Source organism: Apus apus, chromosome 10, assembly GCF_020740795.1.
Source record: "Apus apus isolate bApuApu2 chromosome 10, bApuApu2.pri.cur, whole genome shotgun sequence".
Taxonomy (NCBI): Eukaryota; Metazoa; Chordata; class Aves; order Apodiformes; family Apodidae; genus Apus; species Apus apus.
This window is the reverse complement of record NC_067291.1, coordinates 6,872,556-6,895,421: the sequence shown is the minus strand read 5'-3', so window position 1 is coordinate 6,895,421 and position 22,866 is coordinate 6,872,556. Positions and strand designations below refer to the sequence as shown.

The 22,866-nt window shown below is 40.9% G+C and overlaps 1 protein-coding gene across 2 annotated transcripts in view; it reads left to right on the top strand.

The window, feature by feature from the left end:
• Positions 1-1,569: 1,569 nt before the first annotated feature.
• CHRFAM7A (CHRNA7 (exons 5-10) and FAM7A (exons A-E) fusion) overlaps positions 1,570-22,866 on the top strand; it is a 35,808-nt gene continuing 14,511 nt past the window's right edge. Inside the window, exons 1-4 of one of the 2 annotated variants that reach the window (XM_051628601.1) lie at positions 1,570-1,988; positions 3,126-3,265; positions 20,670-20,714; positions 21,799-21,908. In XM_051628601.1, coding sequence (XP_051484561.1) covers positions 1,934-1,988; positions 3,126-3,265; positions 20,670-20,714; positions 21,799-21,908 — 350 coding nt within the window. In that variant the 5' untranslated portion in view covers positions 1,570-1,933. Of the gene's footprint in view, positions 1,989-3,125; positions 3,266-18,719; positions 18,767-20,669; positions 20,715-21,798; positions 21,909-22,866 lie in introns of those variants that run through there. The other variant, XM_051628602.1, reaches the window with a different exon arrangement.

Below are 22,866 nucleotides of genomic sequence, written 5' to 3'. Positions count from 1 at the left end.
GTTCTTTCCCAAAACAAGGCAAAAATCCAAGAACTAAGAGCACTGCCATGAGAGGGTTGAAGTACAAATGGATAATAACATGTGGTTTCTCTGACAATACCACAGAGCTCCCCTAGCAACTCGCTCCTGCCTGCTAGCTGGTCTAAAAAGGTCAAGATTTCACAGAAAAACAACAACCACAAAACAAAGAAAAACAAAGAGGAATAATAAACTCAAGCTAGACAGACTATTAAAAAAAATACCTGAGAACTCTGACAGTGTAGGCCCCTACATCAGCTATCCTTGGCTGTTGGCAGAGTTACCATTGCCACTTGCTGGTTTCCACCACCACTCCTTGGTAAAGCCATTTGGAGTGTTGGCTCATTTAAAAAGGGGAATGTTTTGGTCCTCCTGTACGCTATGGCTGGAACACAATGCACCAATGTGCTGGGCTACTCAGGATGCTCCCATTTTCATCTGTGCTCAATGTTTAAAGAATAATTCAAGAATGGCTCCACAATTAGGTCAGTGCTTCATCCAAAACAGATTGCCTGGATTTTTGAAGCTGAGAATTAACATGGACTAATAAAGTGCTGCTTGCTGGGTTATTTGAAAAATAAGCCTTTAGTTACCCCTTGCAAACAAGGGCACTCTTCAATACCATTCTCCTTTTAATGCAGCTGCCTAGGACATGTGTCCAATGCAGCAACTGGATTTGAAGGGCAGGGATTTGGACAGAAAGAAATAACCCATATGTGGTCTCAACAATGTGCTTAAAGTTGCAAACAGGAACCAGACAACAAAATGCACTGGAGTTTCTAGGCCTGCTTTCTAGCTATGGTACCTACACCTGGCAGGAGCTCAGGCATCATTCTACTCAGTGTTTGTCAAGCACTAAACACAACGGCCTTCAGCCAGGACTGTTTTTTTTCAACATCTAGGCAAAACATCTAGCACCTGAGCCCCCAGCCCTGCATCTCCACTGGGGATTTAACAGCCATGTATGCAAGACAGTTTTGCCCATCTCCTTCCTCCCCAAAAGGTGACTGAAGCCCAACTCCTGGCTAAGGCCAGCAGGGATGCGCTCCGCCCTGGATCCCCACCGTGGTTACCCTTCCCCTCAAGCCGCCGCGCTCGCCCCAGGCAGCGGCAGTCCTGCCCGGGGAAACTCCGCTGCCCTTTGGGCTAATTTATGCCTTTCACAGCAGCAGCCGCTGCTGATGGCAAAGGAGAATGACCGAGCACCTGGCTGAGCAGGGGAGGGGAGCTGGGCGGGCAGCGCCGTGACACTCAGGACGCCCTTTGGCTTTCCGGCTGGCGCAGGCAGGGTGTCTCCCCCGCGGTACTCCGGCTGCCCTGCTGGGGCCGGGAGTGGGCACGGCTGGCTCCGGGCCCCGCCTGGAGCAGCCTCCTCCGCTCCTGGAGACCCTGCCCCGCCGGCGCGGAGGGAGGGTCGGCGGCCGGCGCCCCGCGCACCCGGGCCGCTGCGGGGGGCGTCAGCTGGCGGGGAGCAGGGAGGGCTGCGGGGAGCGGCGGCTGCCGGCTGGGGAGGGGGCTGCCCCCCCCTCGTCTCTATAATGCCGGGGCCGCCTTGCCTAACGCACCGCATCTCTCCTGCTGTGGCAACAGGCTGAGATCGGCTCCACTCCCTCCCCTCTGGGCCGGGGACGCTCAAGGATTAGGGAAGGGAGGGAGATCCATCAGGCAGAGGCAGGAGGCGGAGGCGGGCCGTCAGCCTTCCTCCGCTCCGCCTGAGCCGGCACCGCCGTAGGGCGAGCTCCGCTGCGGGCGCAGGAAGGGGCCGAGCTGCCGCAGGTCCCTGGGGCGCCAGAGCCTCCCAGCAGCCCGGATCCCCGGCTCCGCACCTGCCCGCGCCGCTCGGGGCTGGCGGGGCTCGGCGGCGGGAGAAGCCGCCGCTGCCGTCACCCTCCCTGGCCGCGCTGGGTCTCCCGGAATGGGCCTCCAGGAGCTGGCGCTGTGGCTGCTCGCCGCGGCGGGGCTTGTGCGCGGTGAGTGAATGCCGAGCTCCGCGGGCAGCCGGGGCGGGCTGCGGCAGGGCGGGCGGGCAGGGGCAGCTGCCCGGACTCCTCCTCGACACGGTGGGTCCCCGGCCCCGCGCAGTCCCTCTCCGCAGCCTTCTCTCCCGCCACGCCTGGGCGCTGCGGCTGGGGGCTGTCCCGGGCCACTCCGCGGGCTTGTCAGCGCCGGGAGCTGCCGGGTAGGGACACGGGAGAGGGACGGAGCGACGGGGATGGGGCAGCAAACTCCTTCAAGGCACTTAAATGGTAGCTGCTTCAGGGCAGATACTATGATGGCTTTTTGCGGGGGAGAGTTCAGGACTAGAAAATAAGAGGGAAGAGGAAAGTCCGTCTGGAGGGGGGACGGGGAGGGCTGGCATCCAGAGGACCTGTTCCTTCCCTGACCCAGATTTCCTTCCATTCGGAAATTGCCTCTGTTCCTGGTCTACTCTGCTCCACCCAAGTGGACATGCTCCCTTCTACCTGTCTAGAAAAACGGCAGAATAAAAACCCTTCCTGGACTTGAGGTGTAAAATGGACAGAAATCCCTGAATATTATCACGCATATTAATGCAGTGCCTACCCTCTCTGCCAGGAACCCCACACTCTCGCTTTATTGGTAGCTGCATGAACACAGAATGAAGCAGAGTACTTGTCCCAAAGAGTTCTCAATCTGAAGCAGTCTGAGAGCAGGACTCAGTCTAACCTGTGGCCATTTTTCTCCCATTGTCTTGCTGATGCCCTCTCCCATATCCATGTTCTGCTTTTCTGGTTATAGCTTTGCCAGGACAGGTGTCAAAATACAGGTGCTGTATTTCCTCTTCATCACTTCTTGCCGCTGGGCCAGAGGGTGCATGTGTTGACAAAGCATCATTAGCATTTAGAATTTATCACTCCTGGCCAGCCAAGAAATGATCAAAGAGGGAATCTCCCTTACAGACATGGATGAAAAGAAAGTGATACATTTGTGGAAAGATTTTGCTGTAGTAGCTAATGAACTATATTACTATAATTACAGTGACATTTTTCTGGGAATGCAGCAGGTAAAATAATAGGTACATAATATCTGACAGCAGGAAAAGAGCATCTGTCCTAGCTGTACTTATCTATTTATTCCTGTGCTTAAAGAGTCCCTGCAAGGAGAGTTCCAAAGGAAGCTTTATAAAGAACTGCTGAAAAATTACAACCCTCTGGAGCGACCAGTTGCAAATGATTCCCAGCCGCTCACCGTCTATTTCACTCTCAGCCTCATGCAGATCATGGATGTGGTGAGTCTGTAACCTTCTAGGAAAGTATTTCTCTAAAAGGGTGAATTTTCCAAAAGAAGACTGCAAGATACTGGAAAGCACAAATAATTTACGACACAACACCAAACTTAGACTGCCTTTTTAAAGAAGTAAACTCAAAAGTAAAGTTTGCCTCTTTCTTAGATCTCACATCAGTATTTCCCAACCCTCTTAGAGGTATGAAATATTTAAAGTGAAGCTCAAACTGCAGACTTTGCCTTTTGAATCTTTAACTAAGAGCCAAGAAGTGTAGTTGAGGAGTTGGGGGGAGGGATTTGCAAACCCAAAGTTATTGATTTCTGGTGGTAACTAAAGAACTTCTTATTTTTGGAGATGGGGGGCATGGAGAGGAAGGAGGTGTCCTGGCCAAAATCCAAGTTATATTATTTCTTATCTTACTTAAACAAGATGGCTACATTCTATATACTTAAATTTTAGCTGTTCTATTTGCAACCACAGTTGCTTGGTGTACCAATAGATACTCCTGTCCAGTGCTTGGCAGGCTTGTAAAATGTGCCATAGAATCTTTTGAGTTTGAATACAAGTAGTTTAAGCTTCACTCTGTCACAGAGATCAAACTCTACACATAAATAGGTTTAAAGTATTAATTTTTACTGAATTAAAATAGCTATGGCCACTAATAAAGAAGTTAATTACTTAAAACTAGTAGATAACCTCAAAATGTCATTATCTTTCCATCAGATCCTTAAAGTACAAGGCACAACAGAATTTAAAAAAAAAGATGGATTATTCCTGACAAGAGGCTTGCTTCCTGTTCCCTTACAAGATGCTGAGTGCCAAATTCCAGACACTGTTATGTAGTATCTAAAGGTCAGCACATCACACACAGAACTCTGCAGGTTTAAATGCTCATAGTTTCTATGCACATTTTTGCAAGTTTTACATTTATTAGACTTAAGGTGAAAATGGGGATGTGTATTAAACAGTGTGATATTTACTGTTTGCTAACGTGAGAGCAGGCAGTCATAGTCAGTGAGCTGTTTGTGTCAGTGCCAGTAAAGCCAACAGGCAAAATCTGTCAGCTCTGTCCTTGTCGAACAACACAAAAGGAAGAAATTATACTGTGTTAATAAGGGGCATGTTAATTTCATAATTAATTTTCTAATTTGATTCCTTTAGAATTTGTCAAGGTAACACTTAAAGAAAGAGGCATTCGAAGGGCAGTGGGGGTCACAAGTACAGGGCAGGTCAGATGAGAGTAAGAGAAGGAAGCTGTAGTGAAGAGAACACAGGACAGCATGGGACAGACAGTGCTTCAAAGGTCAATTGCCTGCAGGTCCCCACCTGGGCTACTGCTGCAGCAATTCTCTCTGGCTCAGATCTTCGTGGGTCTCTTGCCATGTATGGCAGGGAATGTGGAGGACAGGGCAGAAATAACCACTCTGTTCTCTTGGCTCCGTATCATCCGTGTGGTGGAGCTTTGATCTAGCTCTTCTTTCCAGAGCATCAGGCCCCTTAGTGCTCTGCCATAGCTCCTGCTGGCTGGAGTCTCCAGTTGTAGCTATCCACCCTAGGTATCTGGTTTTAATTAGATTTTTATCTTTGGTAGTAATAGGCCAGTATCTTCAGGAAAACGTAGCCAGTCTGCTCAAGGCCAGTTCAAACTGAGCACCTGAACAAAACTCCACATTGTAATTTATCTCTGCAGAACTTGGCACAGTACATGGTACTTCAACTGAATCTTAAACCAGGCTTCAGTAAAAGCATTTCCCAAACATGGACTTAGTTTACAAGTCCTTCTTCTGTAGCTCACTCTTGGGAAACAACCTCCTGCTGCCTATGTGCCTTCTCACAGCTACTGGAGGATCTTTTGTTTTGCTACAGGACAGCACAGTCCCCTTCAAAGGATTTTTGTACAACTCTGTGTTCAGGAAACATTTCTCTAGTGCTTGGTTTGTTTTGATAACCAGGATAAAAACCTTGATACTGTGGGGGTTTTTGTCGTTTGATTGCTTTTGTTACTGTTAGCACCACACTACATACAATTAATTTCAGAATTATTTCAGAGCAGGAGAGCTCAAAAAAGCACTTTGATCCAAAATAAAACAGGGCTGTGAACAGACCAATTTTTTCCCTGGCTTTCAGAAACTGCACTTTTGGTGTCATTCAAGACAAACACATTTGGCCTGAATACGTTAAACTAGTATGTTTTTAAATATTAACCACTCTGGAAAAGGTTTGTTGTATGGCCAAACCCTTCTAGTGATGACACAGCTTACAGAAGCCTTCTTTATGTCATCAAAAACATATCCTGGATAGAATAAGCTGAATGCGCATGAGACTTTTTTCCTACTATACCTAATGTATACTATAAAGCTTTCCTTTGTAATTCAAAGGAGTAATAGTCAGGCTCTCCCCTCCTTACACTCCTGACATAGCTGTAACCATGTCCTTGACTACTGTATGAACAGTTGGCTGTGGGAGATACAAATGGCTAAAGGCCAGCAGGCAGTCAGCTTCAAAGAGTTGGTTTCTTCCAGGGTTGTCAAGTTTAATTAAAAAAAACCCATACAAACTGAAGGGCAAATATCCACAGATCACTAACCAATCTAGGTATAGTCACTGACTGGTGGTCTTGGCTAATACAATTCAAAAGGGAGTTTTTGATCCTGTGCCTTTTGAAAAAAATCCCTTCAGCATAAACAATAATAATAATAACCAGCAAGAAGCCATGGTTTTCATACTGGCAGTTTAGTTACAACTCATTCTGCTTGCTGTAAAACTGACTGCATTGCATTCTCAGAGATCTGGGATTGACAGGCCAAGAAAGAAACGAACCATGAAGTAAATTAAGCTTCACACTATAAAACAAACAAGTTTTCTTCATTGTCAACAAGAAGCAAATGCTGGTGGGAATGACAGCTATTTGTAATAACAATTAGTGGTTTAACAAGCTAGAAACAAACCATGTCACCATCATACTTTCCTGTAGTTTATATATTCACTTTAATGGCTTCTCTGCTGATACAAGCTGTACTGGGAGTTAGACCTATCCAGAGCAGATCTGTCAAATCCCTGCCAGAACAGACTGAGCCAGCTGGATCTTGGCTGCTGCTGTTTCTTACTTGAAATCTCTTCCATTCCACTCTGACTTTGCTGATAGGAAAGGGGAGACAGTACATGAAACCTTTTCCAATCACTGTGGATGCTTCCTACCTTACAGTTTAACCCTTTCCTTCTAAAATTAGCAATTATTTCTATCCTGGGCTTGCAGATAGGATTTTCTTTTTATTGGTATTGCATATTAATATGCAGACTAGTATCAGGACTACATAATGAGGGATTTATAAGTGCTGACAGCCCAAAATTAGTTTAGTCCAGTAGAAAATAGAGTTAATGAACTGTCTAATGAGAATGCAAGCTGGCATAGTAAATTATAGGAAGTGTTGCTAAATGGGGAGGGAAAAGATGCAGTTTGGGGACACATGAATAAAGAGGAGAGCTAGGAAAGTGAAGGAGTGCTTAGAGAAGTGGGAGTGCATATAAGACCCCAGAGACAGCAAAGGAATTTGGAAGAAAGGTGGAAGTTAGGTGGAAGAGGATGGAGGGCAAAATGGAAAGAAATATGTTTGAAAGGGGTAGATTTTTAAAATGCTTCTGTGTCAAGAACTTTAAAGAGAGAGATCCAAGGTATCTTTCAGTTCACGTTATTCCTGTATTCCTTAGCAGAAAAGTCACTGCTCATAAACCTTTGCAAACAATCTTGCAATTAAATCATCCAGAAGTGAAAGTAAAGTGGAGACAGCCCACTGGCCAGAAGTGCTCTTCAAGGACACTTGAGTTGCTATAATATCAGAAGATGGAATAAGAGGTTTCTTTTGCTTTTTATAGATATTTATTTCAATTTTTTTGAAATGAGAAATGCCAAGCAATTTGATGAAATAAATGAAAAAACCTACATCTCTCTGATTTGTTGATATCTTGTTTCAAAACTTCTTGCAGGAAAATGATGTATATTGAATGAGTAGGCTGATGTTAAACATCTCCCTGGATCTGAATCAGAAAATGTTTAGAAATATCTGAGTTGAAAAAACTAAGCAAAGTTTAAGAATAAGCACAAAAGGTTCACTGTCAAAGTGGTGAATTTAGTTACATCATAAGATTCCCCAGGAATCTCTCTTTTAATTTCATTTCACCTGGAAGCCAGAATAAGTAATATTTTCATTAAACTTGCAGATGACATAATTATGAGAAGGGCTCAAAGAATTCTGAGAGCAAAACTAGAATTTAACATTATGTTGTTGTTAAAGGACTCGTTCGACCCAATTTGATGCATGTTTTTTTCCAAGCCTGAATTACATTAAATTTGGGGTACAGTATTTTAAGAACTATTTGGATGCACTGGAAATAATCCACTCACTGGATGCTTTAGTTGAATGAGTTTGATTTTATGCCAAAGTGCTTTTTTTAAACTGGAACCAAAGACAGGTTAGTACTGCCTCTGTATGAGGACAGGTACTTGTATTTTTTTTTTTTATCATTCCATCAACTATAATTGATGTCCAGTCCAGACTATCCTTGTGCTAGATGTTACGTAAAGACAGCTGAAAATATAATTTTTGTTCCAAAAACAGTTACAAATTAATTACGTTTTGACAGACTAGATTATTTTAACATCAGAATTTTTGATATCATAATTATTAAAGCATACAAGACAGTGTTAAATAAAACTTTAGCATAAAAATGCTGAAGTTAAGACTAGAAGAATTATTGCATTGGGATAAAACCAGTGGCTTTCTGATAGTGATTTTTGTTAATATGTCTTCTTAGATTTTTCTAAGAAGGTTCAACAATTTTACTCTGCAACTATTGAAAACAGTACTGTGTTCTGGGGCTTTCTGGTTTGAACCTAGAATTTATACCAACTTTCTCTGTGGACCACAAAACACCATTTGTGAGTCTCCTAAGCTGATCTCCGCACTCTGCTGGCTGCATGTTCCCACCCCAGGGTCTTGCACCAGTGCCCCTGGGACTGAACTGGATGTACCTATTTTTTGAGTAGTTATTTTTCTAGATGACCTGTACTTAGTTTGTATTTAGATTAGCTTAAGCTGCTCAAAAACCTCTACCCATGGTTCTTGGTTTAAAATCTGACACATACTTAGCAAAACCCCAAGCTAATTCTATCTCTGAGCCTCTTTGCTAGAAGTGGGGAAAATGCTGGATCGATACTATCTTAGCTTGTGAATTCTGTAGCAAGACTTATGGTGACAAACATTTTGGTGGGTATGAAAGTGTCCATTTTGGTCAAGTCTGTTCATAAATTATTTTCTTTCTAATAGGAGAACAATCAATATTTAATAATTTCAGTTGCATTTAGTTATTCACCTATGTGCATATTCAAGTTGTTACTTCTGATGTGTAACACCATCTAGACAGGAATCTTGCATGGTTCCTCTAGACATTTGCTAGCTAATTAAATAATTTACTGTAGAATGATTTTTGCTTATTTTCCAGTTTCTCCTGTTCCTTTCTCTTTTTTTTTAATTTCTAGTTAAGGAAAATAAAAGTGCTGAATAGTTGTTTGAATGCAGTGAGCAGCAGCAGAATCTCAAGAGAAATCCTGCTTCTTTAGGCTATCCAACTCACTTGTGCAGACTAGAGGAAATATGAAACCATGCAAACTTTTTGATGTTTATCTGAACTCAGTCAAAGTTTGCTCATCCTACATTGCCCTTGGTTACTTGTATGACTTGGACAAAAGCCTTTGATATATAAAGCTTTGTTTCATTTTACACAGTGTAAGTTATACAGTTAACTTCAATTACTTACACACAGTGCTTAGCAAAGCCTCTGCAACTCACTATTTGCAACCAAATACTCTGGACCCACTGGTCAAGACAGTAATGTGAAATATCTTTAAGTTTTAAAAAGAAAAATATGCTGTCATTCAAAGAAGCAGAACAGCTTCTGTAAAGAAACAGATTATAAAACAAACATCACCCCTGCCAAAAAAAAACCCCAACAAACACCCAAATAATATGTTTATATCTGGAAAGACAAGTAAAACAATCAAATCCAGAGGCTTGTCGTGAAATGGTGCTAAAGTTGTTCCTAAGCTGTTTATCAAACCTCAGCAGCCTCTTGGCAAACAATGGTTGTGGCAGAAGCCTCAAATCTGCATTATTATTTTAATTTTTAGCATTCATTTGTGTACATTAGAAAAAGTCTCTCCAAGCTTTATTTTCCTCTCACTTTGCTGCTTGATCTTTATTCCCTCCAAGCTAAAGGGAGAACTATTTTCACTTTCATCTTGCAGGCATTTCCATTCTACCATGATTTATTCCAGAGAGTTTAGAAAACTGGAACAGTGCTGGGATATGCTTTCTGGTATTTTTGTTAGTTTAATATCTGTAAAAGTTACTGGATTTGAACAGAAACCAGAGTATTCTGCTACCCCATGAAATATGAGAAATAGATAATTTCAAATAACCATCTAAAATATTCTAATAATTGATCTATTTAAACAAGCAAACAACACCTCTCCTCTACTGTGGTGAGATACTGATATACTAAGAGAAAGTGCAACCTTATTTCTGTGATACTTGTACATTTTTCATGTGCTTCTAAATATCTAACAGCATAGATTTAGGTTAGATATTAGGAAGAAATTCTGTAAGGGTGGTGAGGAACTGGAATGGGTTGGCCAGGAAGGTTGTTGATGCTCCATCCCTGTAGGTTTTTAAGGCCAGGTTGGATGAGGTTTTGTGCAGCCTGGTCTAGTGGTAGGGTTCCCTGCTCACGGCAGGGGGGTTGGAACTTGATCTTCAAGGTCCCTTCCAACCTTAATAATTCTATGATTCTGTGATCTCTGGCAGCAACTCTGTTACCAGAGGAGCCTGGTGAGCACAGCAGGTTACCAGAGGTGGTTTATAATTTTTAAATGGTTTTCCTGATGGGCTGTGGCTCCTGAACAGGGACGTAGGTGGTGGTGTGTTTCTGTTCTCTGTTTCATTTGAGGGCTGTATTCTCAGATCTGTGCAGATACAGTGCCTGCTTTCCTCTCAGAAAAGCACACACTATAAAAAGTTTTCAGTAGTTTACAAATCAAATAGTGCTGACAGCAGTTGAACAAAGTATTGTCAATAGATTGCAAGCAAATGCTTTTCTATCTATGAACACCGTATTAACATAGAAACATTCAAATGTTAATTACTTCAAATTTAGATGATACCAAGTTGAATTCTTCAGTTTCCCCTGAACTCCTCACCACGTTTGCATGAATGGACTACTAAACAATCGAACTGTTCCCAGTCTAAATATATCTGTGAGTTACAAAAAAGGCAAAGAAAAAAAAGGAAGATCTCACAATGGGTTGGCAGCAGGGAGCACATATGTACAGACACTTATATAGAAAAAGAAATCTTTTAAAGTTCAATTACTTAAATAATTTATTTTTAATGTGCTAACTATTTTTAATTGTTAATTCATTAAAAATTAAAATAATTATTTTCCAATAATAACCAGAAGAAGCCTGAAGTAAATTTATGTTCAGATTTAACCTTCATCTCTGCTTGCATGTCTATGCCTGTTATCTGAAACTGGAATTTTATTTGTAAAAGGAAAGGCTGTTAACAGTGGCCTCAGCAACAGCCAACTTGGAAGTGTGAAAAGCATGGGATGAAGCTGTAAGAATATATTTATCCAGTTCCTTTTCTACAAAATCCTATTGTAGTGATGTGAAGCTGTACTTGCATGGCCTATTATCCCATCTCCATATTGCTTCTATGATCCTCATAATGGAGTAGCCTGAAAGGAAGACAATTGATAACTACATGCAGAGCTGGTGGACCCACGCATGTGTTTAATTATACAGCACTACTATCTTGGACTTGTTTTCTGTGTTCATCCCTGAGTATTGTATTTCTGTGGCTGGCATCTCCATAATTACTCTCAAGAACTACACAGTTGTATCAGTTAAGTATTTGAGAGGAAAGAAGGAGGCCTTTTATTCACTACCACCAATGCCATGAAATACAAGACTGAAGACAAAAAATAATAACAAGCACTGGAAGGTTGACAGAACCACTCACCGAGCTCAAGATATTAAAATTAGCATTTTTAATGGATTTTGGAGTGTTCACTCCATCTCTGGCCCCACCAGACAGAAGTACAGAAGTGTTCTGTTCACAGGAGAGTTTGCCCTTTTGTGTTGCAGAAAACAACAGCCTGAAAGATTCTGTAGGTGGTCTGACATTTCAGTCATGACACTTGTTGCATTTGTGAGGAGACACACAGTTGATTTTCAACAATATATTCCTCTCAGCCAACCTTAGTTTCTCAGTACCTTTGTCAGAGATTCTTTACAGGCATTAAAGAGAAGTGGGGACCATATTAATTTTTAGGGAAAGCTGAAAATGAAGACCATGTAAAAGAGGACTCAAACCTGTCCCTCAGAGGATGTAAAGAATAACTAGAATTTCTGTAATGCTGATTCATCCTCTCTTCCTGAGTTAGTAAGGTGTCTTTGTAATACATCTGTGCTGTATCCTAGATTGAATGGAAACCCAAGACATCAAGGATAACGGATTATCTCACATATCACAGGAATTTTGGAGCTACTCCTTCTTGCTTAATTTGCCTATGCTTGGAAAGATAGAGATAAGATAGAACAGTTAGAAAGACTGCCTGGGATGAGTAATGGTACTTTGCTAACTGATCCTGTGAAGCCAGCTCTAACTATGTCCATTTGTAGTGGACAGAACTATTCCCTGTGGTTGTGTCCTAGTCAGATGCCTCTATCTCTGCAGCTCTAGTGTTCCTCAACAGTTCTGCAGTTTCAGCATATGAACTGATGCTAAACCATGGAAAATGTGCTTTGGTCAGGTGTGGAAATTTCTGCTGATGATGCTCGAAAAATGAAAAAATGCTAGCAGCAGGTGCTGGAGCTGTGTGCTCTGATCACACGAAGGGAGAGGAAGAGACAGCCTTGTGTTCAGCTCGTTGTTCTCCCATAACTTTCTCTTCTATCCTTGAAATCACCTGCTTTCCTCACACTTTAGTTTGCTAAAGGTACATGCTATAACAGTGTTTCCATATGACATATTGAGGAGAAAGGCTAAATAAAAAGTCAAATATGTCATTATCAAGAATAAAAATACAGTCAAATCCTTTGATATAATGCTATCCTGGCATTACACCTAGGTGTAACAACCTGACCTTTCAACTTCTACACTTTGCATCTAACCTCTAGGAAAATAAATCAACTTCAAAAGTGCTGATTCCCTCTTGTTTTAATGCTAAGGAGTGGGGCTACGAGGGCTTTATTATTCCATTTTAGCCTGTGGAATGGTTGGTAGTTTCCAGATCCCAGCATGTGTTCAGAGCTGGTATGCCTATGTGTGTCAGACTGACAGTGATAATCAGCACCTGGAGCCAGCATTCAACACCAAGTCAGGGTTCAGACCTCTCGATGGAAGACTACCATGGAATCAAGAATTGTTTGTAAATAGAGCAACAGAACACAGTTATTAGTTTGCCCTCTTGTGATGAATATAACTGCACTTTATAATCTATGCTATATTTAATAATTCAACTGAAGCCTACAATGAATCATAGGAATTAATAAGATAAATTGAAAAAATGCAACCTCCCCCTCTTGCTCTTCAAAATAATTTTTTTTTTTCACACAAGATATGTTAAAGTATGTTAGTAGCTATGCTGTACTCTGCTTATTTCATATGCCTGATCCTGGCTTGTCTTCTCAAAGATGAGTGAGTTCAAATCTAATGCAATCTCTTGTTAACAATGACGGACCAAAACAACAAAAAAAAAGACTGCTATTACAATTATGTCCCCATGGTAACAGAAATGGTACACCATGAGGCTCTTAAATATATAACCTCTGCTTCTTCTCTGTGAAACTCAATGAAAATACATCTCAAGCCCACTGCCAGGACAAAGCCCTATTACAGTCAACGGCAAGCACGACTATCAGACCTTGTCAGAGTGTACATGGAACAGAAACACATTCCCACATTTTGGGAAGCTCCTTGCACAAATACTCTGCCCAGAGTTAAGATAGCTCTTCTGTGCTTTCTCCAGCAGCTTTTCTGCTGTGAAGATTTGCATCCATCTGGGAAGTTCAGTGTATGTTTTCAGAAAACTCGTCCTTTCTTTTAAAGCAAGATAAAGTAGCTGGGGAGAGAGCAAATGCTTCTTGCAAAAACATGTAAGGTTAGTTAGTGTGGAGAAACAACTGGAGTTTTTCAGACTTGCAAAACAGAGCACTCATGACAATTAATAAACAAACAACTTTATAGCTGTACTGAAATCTGTAATGCTATGTAATAGTTTGACGCAGTACTGTATTAATTTGACACTGTTGCGTTGTTATTTGTAGCTAGGCATCACTTTCCATGTGTTTAATCTGCTGAATATGATGTGCTTGTAGGTTAGGAGGAAGGTTTACAAAGTCATTTTTAAAAAAGCCTTTGTAGATGTTCTACTGATTTAATCACATTTATAATAATTAGCTTAAAAAACCCCAACCCAACATGGTAAGTAGTCTGAACAGTTTTGCATGTTCCTGATGGAAGGAACACACAAATGGAAAATGCTATACAAATCCTAAGTACCATATGCTAAAGGAGTAACACCCAGAAGTTAGGCCCAGCACAGCATGGCTGGCCAGCTTCAAGTGCTGCTGATGCTGCTTTACTCCATAGCGCAGTTAATACAGAAAATGGCATTACTCATATATACACAGGCCAGCCTGGATGTGTACATTTCAAAGGAAGATGACAGAAGTAGATTCTGCTTTGAAATAAATCTTCTGTAACTTAAAGTTTAAACATTACACTCTAATTAAGTAAACATTTATAGGTCATATTTTGAAGGTGAGAAGCTGCACAAAATTGAAGTAATAGCAAGATGAGTTCTTGGCTGTCACAGAACACTACCTGCTAAAGAGAGGCATCTTGAGCTGGAATGTTTGCATTTCCCAGCATTATTTCTAGTAAGTGTGGCCCCCCTCTCTAATTTGTTCAAGAGATAGTTCTAGTAAATGTAGTCAGACAGAGGAATCACTGAATGTAGGTCATGGTTCTAAAACAAAACAAGAACAGTAAATAAATAGAATAAGAGTGCAGCATCAGATTTTAATCCCACCTGTCTCATGCAGGATTACTGGATTAGCAGTGGCCCTCTCCTACAAATATTTATAAACTTGTTTATAAAATTAGACCAATATATACAATAGGTTTTCTTTTAAAATTTAACTTTAGTAATTACTCACATTTTGTTTGCCTTAAGATTTTAATTCCTTTATTAAAAAAAACAACAAACTACAAGAAGCTAAATCAAAGATCAAGAAGCACACAAAGTAAGAAAGAAATTTTCATGCTGGATCTCAGAGATTTAACTGCAAAACTCATCTTAATGCTACAGGAGATACTTAGCTAAATCCCAAGCAACACCTTATCCCTAAAGGTCTGAAAGAGCCAGAGGAGAGACTCAGAGTTGGAAGGTGAGAAAGACACAGTCAGGTATCACCCTTGCAGTGAAGGTACCTCGGGACTGAATTTGGCTTTGAAGTGGAATGTGGAAAAGAAGAAAGGGTGATGTTCTAAATAACTTTCAGCTTTCACTAAGGTCACTAGCAGCCTGGGGTGGCTGAGTAAAAAATAATGAAGACAACTTTCAGGAGGCTTTTAGCACCAACAGAATCCGGGCAAAGTAGCAGCTGATGTAAAGGGAGCTGGCCTAAGGCAAGCACAAGGCCAGGGCCAAATGATGCAGAACTGGCATGCTGTGCTGACTGTGTAGTAAATACACACCATCTTAAACTCTATTTAAATTGTTTGCAACAGGTGCTGTAATTTTGAAGGCATCTTGCTTCCCAGCAAGATTAAGACATAGATGTCAGAGCTCTATTTTTATATAAAAATCTTACTGATGTAGCAAAGTCAGAACACCAAATATAAATGTGTGTTGAAGTCTGAAGTGGTCTTTAGAAAAATGCATTGAAATGGTGAAAATTTATATTTTCTACTTCTGACATTTATTGAATAATTTTGCACTTTTTGCATCTACTTTCCAGAAATCAGAAACACTCTGTGGCCTGTTCCTGGTTTTGAGCTGAAGATCACAGAATATTCTTAATATTATTTACGCATTGGTAATGTCTGTTTATACATAATCTTCTGCAAAATTGGAAATACATGGTGTTAGCGGAGTCAAAAACATTTCACTCTGATAAAAAGGTGTATTGCTGACTACTGGAGAAGTAAATGGTAATAGCACTAACCTATTTCTTTTGTGGAAAAAGGGGAGTCAGGTGAGGAAGAGGCATCAGGAGTTTAGATCTCTTTGATCTCATATATCCTGTCCGCTGCCTTTCTCTTTATGTTGCCTAAAAAACCCTGTTTCACATTGCTAACTATATGTGTAGCTTTTTATTCCTATGCAAAAAACCCAAACATTCCTTAATTCCACCCAACTTTGCTTTTTAATTAATCTTGCCTTTTGGCAGATGCAATGTAAGTGATGTCTTAGGCTTCAGGGGTAATGAATGTGCACCCATCATGACGCAGCCTGTCTCTGCATCCTCTACCACATTCTTCAAGATCAAGACTTGCTGCAGCCATAGCCCCCACCTACGGGGGCTACTGCAAGGTAGTCCTTGGCAAGCAGCTGCAGTTTTCATTTCAGTGTCCTTGCAGAAGCATCAGGCTAGCTTTTTAAAGATTTTCATCCTTACCCTGAGGATAGCAAAATTCAGTTCTGCCTGCACGACTAAGAAGTCTTGAGTCACCCTTAATACAAAAGTTTACCATTAACCTTGGCAGATGAGGAGAGGCTAATTGCAGTGGTCCCCCATGTTGACTTACATGTTGAGTTACAAAGAATAGGAGGTCACTATGGTGTTTCCAGATGGGATCCAGGTGTGTGAAGCTGGACCAGGAGGCAATGAGTTAAGAGCTAACGAACTGATTAACATGCTGGTTTCAGAAGGATGACATTCAAGCAAACAAAAGTAAAAATCTATATAGGGAATGCCCTATGTGTGTCTCGCTGGCTGTCAGCCCATTTTTAACTTCAAACTACAATTATTAACTTCAGGCTTGCTATGAGGTCCCGATCAGGAACCTAGCATTATTGCTATAACAAGGGATGCCTTAAAATGTTTCTACAAACTTTTATTAAGGTTCCTAGCAACTGAAGCCCAGTTCAAAGAGGCATTACTTTTTCTGTAATTTAGGTGAGATTCAACCACATTAAAAAAAAAAAAAGAATTTGGATTTGAAGTGCAAGAATTACATCTGATAGATTTTAGTCAGGACATCACTTTATGCAACTCTTCTAGGAAGTATGTGTTTCCCACTAAGTGCTGCACATCCCTGTCTGCCCTGCCAATCTACAGGCATACAGGCTTATTTTACTTCTTTTTCCCCATGTTTTTTGCATAGCTTTTCTAGTGTGGATACTGGATGTGCTGACATCTCATTGAAAATCAGCAGATAATCTGCCTTACAAAGTCTGTGATGTCCAGTCTAGTGCCCTTCACAAAGCACTGTCAAATGTTCATCTCATGTTGAACACGGGGTTAAAGAAGGATGTGAGAATCTGATACTGTGTTTCCAGAGGTGATTGGTCTGACAGACTGTTTAAATTGAAAATACAAATAAAACCAGTGATATGAACTTGGAGAATTAAGACAGTGCAATTCCCTTCAAAACTTCCAGAAATTGTTACCTCTACCTTCAAAAATGAATGAAGGACCATTCAAGTCTTCCTGATATCAGCTACTTTTCCTTCATTAGCTACACGGCCATAAGAAATGTGATAGACAGTCCAGTAGCAATTTACCCTCTGCCCTCACAGACCATGACTATAGTTATGTATCAAGCAGACCAAAGTGGCCTCTCACCCACCTCCCACTGCGTGAATGGAACCAAACTCTTCATTAGCTGCACTACTTGGCCAGTACTGTCTGAACAGCAAGTAACCTGAAGTAGCTGGTACAAGAAAACCCCACACCAATCCAGCCAACATGATATAGCTTCTTGTCTCATTCTCTGACTAATTTTCCAAGCTTCTTAGAAGATACTGTTAAGTCCTTTTTCTTTGCTCCTTAATAGTATAAGGTGTTTGCAACGTGAGCTGCCTTCCCTTTGTGTTCAGCACTTTTCTGAATGTGTTTACAAAATACTGCAAAGTGAAAAAACAGGTGAAGTTCTACAAAGCATTTCAGGCCCATCCATCATTTTATGGGGAAGTACTGCATGATTCTGATGAAAAACAGTGTTAAAGCAGTTTGCTGTAAAGCTTTTGAAACAGTGGAGAGCTGAGAGAAACACTGCAGGATGTCTTCTGCCCCACCTTTCACCAGCTTCCCTTGGGACCATGGAGAAGGACAAGCCCTCTAAAATCAGAACCTTTCCTGTAGTGAGTCAATCCCATAATGACTAAAACATTGGAAGCCATTTGCTCCAACAAACACTATAAAAAAACCCTACAACTATAAACCAAGACTCAGCATGCGGCAAAGTTTTTATAGCTCAGGAGCAATGATGGGATTTACAATTCAGACACTGATGGAACCTTAAATATAGTGATCCAAGTGGGAGTTATTTTTTTTCAAATATACTCTTTTAGGCTCTAAATGCTTAAAGTAAGAGAAAGAAATAGCAGGAAAACAGCATGGTCATCTTCACTTAGATGAACACTGTACAAGTGACTTTTGAGTTAATACTCTCAGGATACCCTCTTCGAGTTAGGTTTGTGTGAAAGATCACATCTCAGAAAAACTCTTGGCTTTCAGAATACATCTGCAGACTCTCCCGCGGGCATCCTGTGGTGACTGTGCCATGTGCCTACTCTGCCTGGCAGAGTGGCAGGCAGCTGAGTCATTCTGCCAGCAGCACAGCTGGGTTAAAACTCTCCTGTCCCATTCAGCTCTGCTGGTTTGACTTCTCATTGGTGGCTCCAGCCTGATTCTATTATTTGTGCTTGTTGATAGTAGAGCTTCTTTCTGGTACTCCTAAAATAGTCCATCTGACTATGCTGTGGGCTCAGGGCTTCAAAATAAATCCCCATGGTGTATCATTAGCTTAAGCATCAGCAGCACTCCAGCTTTTGTAAAATATTTTTCTGCTACTGAAAAGCATTCAGGGAATTTTTGAAACAGCACTGTCTAAGGCTGTGCCATTCATGTGTAGAAAGAGATCATAGTGGGAATAAAATGGGAGTTTAACTCAGAATTTAACCACACAGGAGTACATACCATTCAGCTAAGTCATGAAACAAGCTTCCCCCAACATAATGGCTCTGAATTACTCTGCACCTTTGAGTGGTCAGTTATGCCTGTGCAAAGCAGCACAACTACTGTCTGCTCTGCAGAGAAACCACACAGCAATGGTGCTCTCAGCTTTGCTCAAACATGACAGATGGGACATTGCGTTACAGGAACTTGTGTTCATATGGCACACGGAGCTTAGAGAAAATGCTGTCAAATTAATGGTAAGTTATCATTGATGGTATTTACATCTGACCTAAAAATGGCTATGAGGAATAGAAACATATATAGGTTTTTCATGTCCTTAATTTGCAGCCCTTGTCTATAGACTTCACTCTATGGTAATATGAGTGATCTCTTAAGGATTGTTTCTTCATTCATGAATTAAAGATCCCAGGTAAACTAGTTCTGTTGTGCTTTTATACTATTAGCAGGTTTTGAGAGAGGCACCAAATTAATTTTTATATGGCTAGAGAATAACAACTGCTATTGCAAATTAATTACTGCTTTCCCTGCCTGCCAGCTTTAGAGATGGCTTCAGCATCCTAATTCAATGCAGCTTAACAATGTACTCCTGAAACAAAAGGGTTAGAGAGACCTGTTTCTCCATAATGCCATTTAAATGAGTTGTTCACTTGAGATGGTTTTGAAAAAGTAAGGTTCATGGAAGGGATGAAGCAGAAAATAGAGGAAAAGTGCTGAACCACTAGCTGTGTGGTCTGTGCTTCCTTATACTTTTCTATTTTAATTTTACAGGACGGTAGGAATGGGCAGACTTTATTCATACACAATGCCAATCTTTACCTAAAACCTTTTTATTTGTCTGTATGTTGTATGTTTAATAGTGATTATACATGACCTAGTAACACTGCCATACGTTTACTGATGCTGCTCTTCATAAGGCTTCACTTGCTTTACAAATACCATGCATTGTCCGTTGCACTATATTTGATTTTACATGCTGTGCAACTTTTTACTATTGTGCTGCTCTAAAATGGCTTCAATTAAAGGCCTCTCAGGACACCCCTGTTCAGTTAGAAGTCCACCAAACAACAGCAAAAGAGTAAGGAGTATTGGCCTTTAGTAAAGAATATAATAAAAAATAGAAAGCTTTTTTGTATGAAATGTGATTAAACTTTTTTTTTTTTTTTAACTTTTGAGCATTTAGGAACAGCATTTCAGTTCAAGAGCGACAGATTTAAGTTCAAAAGTCTGTATGTACAAGCAAGTCTGACAGTTGCTGCTGTATAAGTGACTGAAACTTGCTATGACACGTCCTTAGACTGCAGATGAAACTTTGACTGGTGCCATTACAGGGATTGTGTGCTCAGTTCAGAGAACATGTAATACTGACAGTATATAGTGTTTTCGATTAACTTCACACGACCCAGGTGGATACTGATACAGTAGCTCCACAGAATTAAGGTCACCAACATTTTCCTGGGTCTGAGGAGTGAAGAAGTAAACTCTTAATTAACTGCAGGAGTAAGATGCCTATTATGTCACCTGAAGTTACATCAAATAGTCACAGGAGGCAGGGAAGAAGGTCTTCAAATTGGAACTCTTCCAGACAGAATAATAATATTCTGCTCTGATGACTGTTTACTGATAACACTGACCAACACTTTTTGCATAGTTCCACTGATATCAGTGGTGCTACTTGCCTGTTAAGAAGCTGCTCAGTACAGCTTCAACACACATAATCTGAGCTCAGTCACACTTTTATTGTTCAGTAACTTCTTCTACTACCTGCCTGCATCTGGTGTGTAAGGTTAATTAGTGAGAGGGCTGCTCCTAGTGAAGGTGAAACAAGCAACCCCTACTGTAATCTGCTTTGCCTTTTGAGATTCTTTTTTAAAGGAGGAGCCCCAGGGAAGAGTCTTGGCAGAAGGACACCCTCAGGAAACAGTAGGTTTGACTGTGGTAATATGAAAGATAGTAAAAAGTACCTGTGAAAACTTCTCTTGCAATAAGTTCAAGACAATGATTCCCTTTGCTTTAAAAGGTACCTTAGCACCTGGCTATTTGGCTATTTCATAATAGTCAAATATATTTACTGGTGTTGTTTAACTATATGGTACTAAGCTGTGGTTTGTTTTTTCTTAATCTCTTTCTCCTTTCTCCTAGGATGAAAAAAATCAAGTATTAACAACAAATATCTGGCTACAAATGGTGAGTTTTGAAACAAAGTATGCGTTTTTCCCCTTTGATCTTTTAGTGTATTCTGGCAAGGGGGTTGAATTTTAGGAAACTTTCAAGCATCTGTTCTATACTTGCTACATAGTAGACAAAGTTGAACAAACTGGAAAATTGTTAGGCTGAGATTTAGGTCTTGATATTGTTTCAGGTATTTCTGAAAACTTGTAAGAATTTGAGTCACTACACATATGTTAGTTACCAACTCACTCTACTTGATTTAGTAATGCTGAAGTCTTGATCATCGTAAGATACTGCTGTCTTAAGAGTCCCAGGCAGTGCAAGTGCCTTATGATCCATTCCAAAAAATCCATTATGCTGTGGTAAATTATTTGAAAGAGGACTATACATGGAAGAATTGAGTTTCATCTGTAATCACTGTTCTGATCAGCACTCTGAAAATTGCCCAATGGTTCTTCTGATACAGGGGAAAAATTATTCTAAAGAGGCTCATTATCTCCTGAGAGCTGCTGCCACTCTCCTAACTTAATGTCTGTCATCCTACTTGCTTTGCCATCTATCTCCATAAGAAATTGCAAGAGGATTTTAATTAAAATGACCATGCTATTCCCTTGTTGTTCAAAATGTTTTTTCTATGCTTGTGTTAATCATTCTGCCATTTTAGTTGGTTTTCCACTCAGCAGGGTCTGTTGGCTGCTCTCTCTCTCATGTCTGTAATCAAGTTATTGCACCTGAGAATTTCCAACAGCTGAAAACAAAGTAGTCTATGAAGATAAACGTAACTGAAGTTAATGTGTAATTATAGAAGAAAATCTACTCTGTCCCAGACTGGCACCTGAGACAGCAGGAACAATAAAATACAAGCACCCCAAATATTCTTTTATGGGCTGTTATGTGCACTGCAGTGGGAATTGAAAATGAGATATTTATGCTTTCCATTGAGCTCTAGGTGGTCTAATTCACCCTTTTCAAACATTTCTCTGCCTGAAGCTAAACAGTATCACTTTAACAAGAGAACAGCTATTGTTTCAGGCTATCCAGTCCCAGAGTAAACCAATGGCTGAAATGATATAACTTACTTTTTGTGTATATGTCTTAGTACTGGACAGATCATTATCTACAGTGGAATGTGTCGGAATACCCGGGAGTTAAGAATGTCCGTTTTCCTGATGGCCTGATTTGGAAGCCAGATATTCTGCTCTACAACAGGTAGAGACTTTTTTTTTTTTTGGTTATGGTTTGGTTTTCTTTGTGTATGGGGTTTTTTTTGTTGTTGTTTTTGTTTGTTTTGTGGTTTGGGGGTTTTTGTTTGCTTGTTTTTGGGATTTGTTTTTTTTGTGCAGGGAAGGAGAGATCATAGATTTCTAGAACCACCAAACAGTCTGGTTTGGCAGGGACTTGGAAAGACCAACTGATCCAACTTTTAGTGGGAAAGGGGACCTAGATGAGATTATCTAGCACCCTTGCTAGATAAGGCAAGGTAAATGACAATCGTCTCAGCAAAATGCCTTGGGTTTTAAATACTTTTCCAAGACATTAGAGGTTTTTTGAATACTGGAAAATTACCACAGAATCATAGAATCCTAGGGGTTGGAAGGGACCTCGAAAGATCATCTAGTCCAACCCCCCTGCCAGAGCAGGGTCACCTAGAGTACATCACACAGGAAGGCGTCCAGGCGGGTTTTGAATGTCTCCAGTGAAGAAGACTCCACAACCTCTCTGGGCAGCCTGTTCCAGTGCTCTGTCACTCTCACAGTAAAAATTTTTTTTCTGATATTCACCTTAAACCTCCTATGCTCCAATTTGTATCCATTACTCCTTGTCCTATCACTGGTCATCACTGAAAAAAGCTTAACTCCATCTTCTTGACACTTACCCTTTACGTATTTGTAAACATTGATGAGGTCACTCCTCAGTCTCCTTTTCTCCAAACTAAAGAGACCCAGCTCTCTCAGCCTTTCCTCATAAGGGAGATGTTCCACTCCCTTAATCATCTTTGTGGCTCTGCGCTGGACTCTTTCCAGCAGTTCCCTGTCCTTCTTGAACTGTGGGGCCCAGAACTGGACACAGTACTCCAGATGCGGCCTCACCAATGCAGAATAGAGGGGAAGGAGAACCTCTCTTGACCGACTAACCACACCCTTTCTAATGCACCCCAGGATGCCAT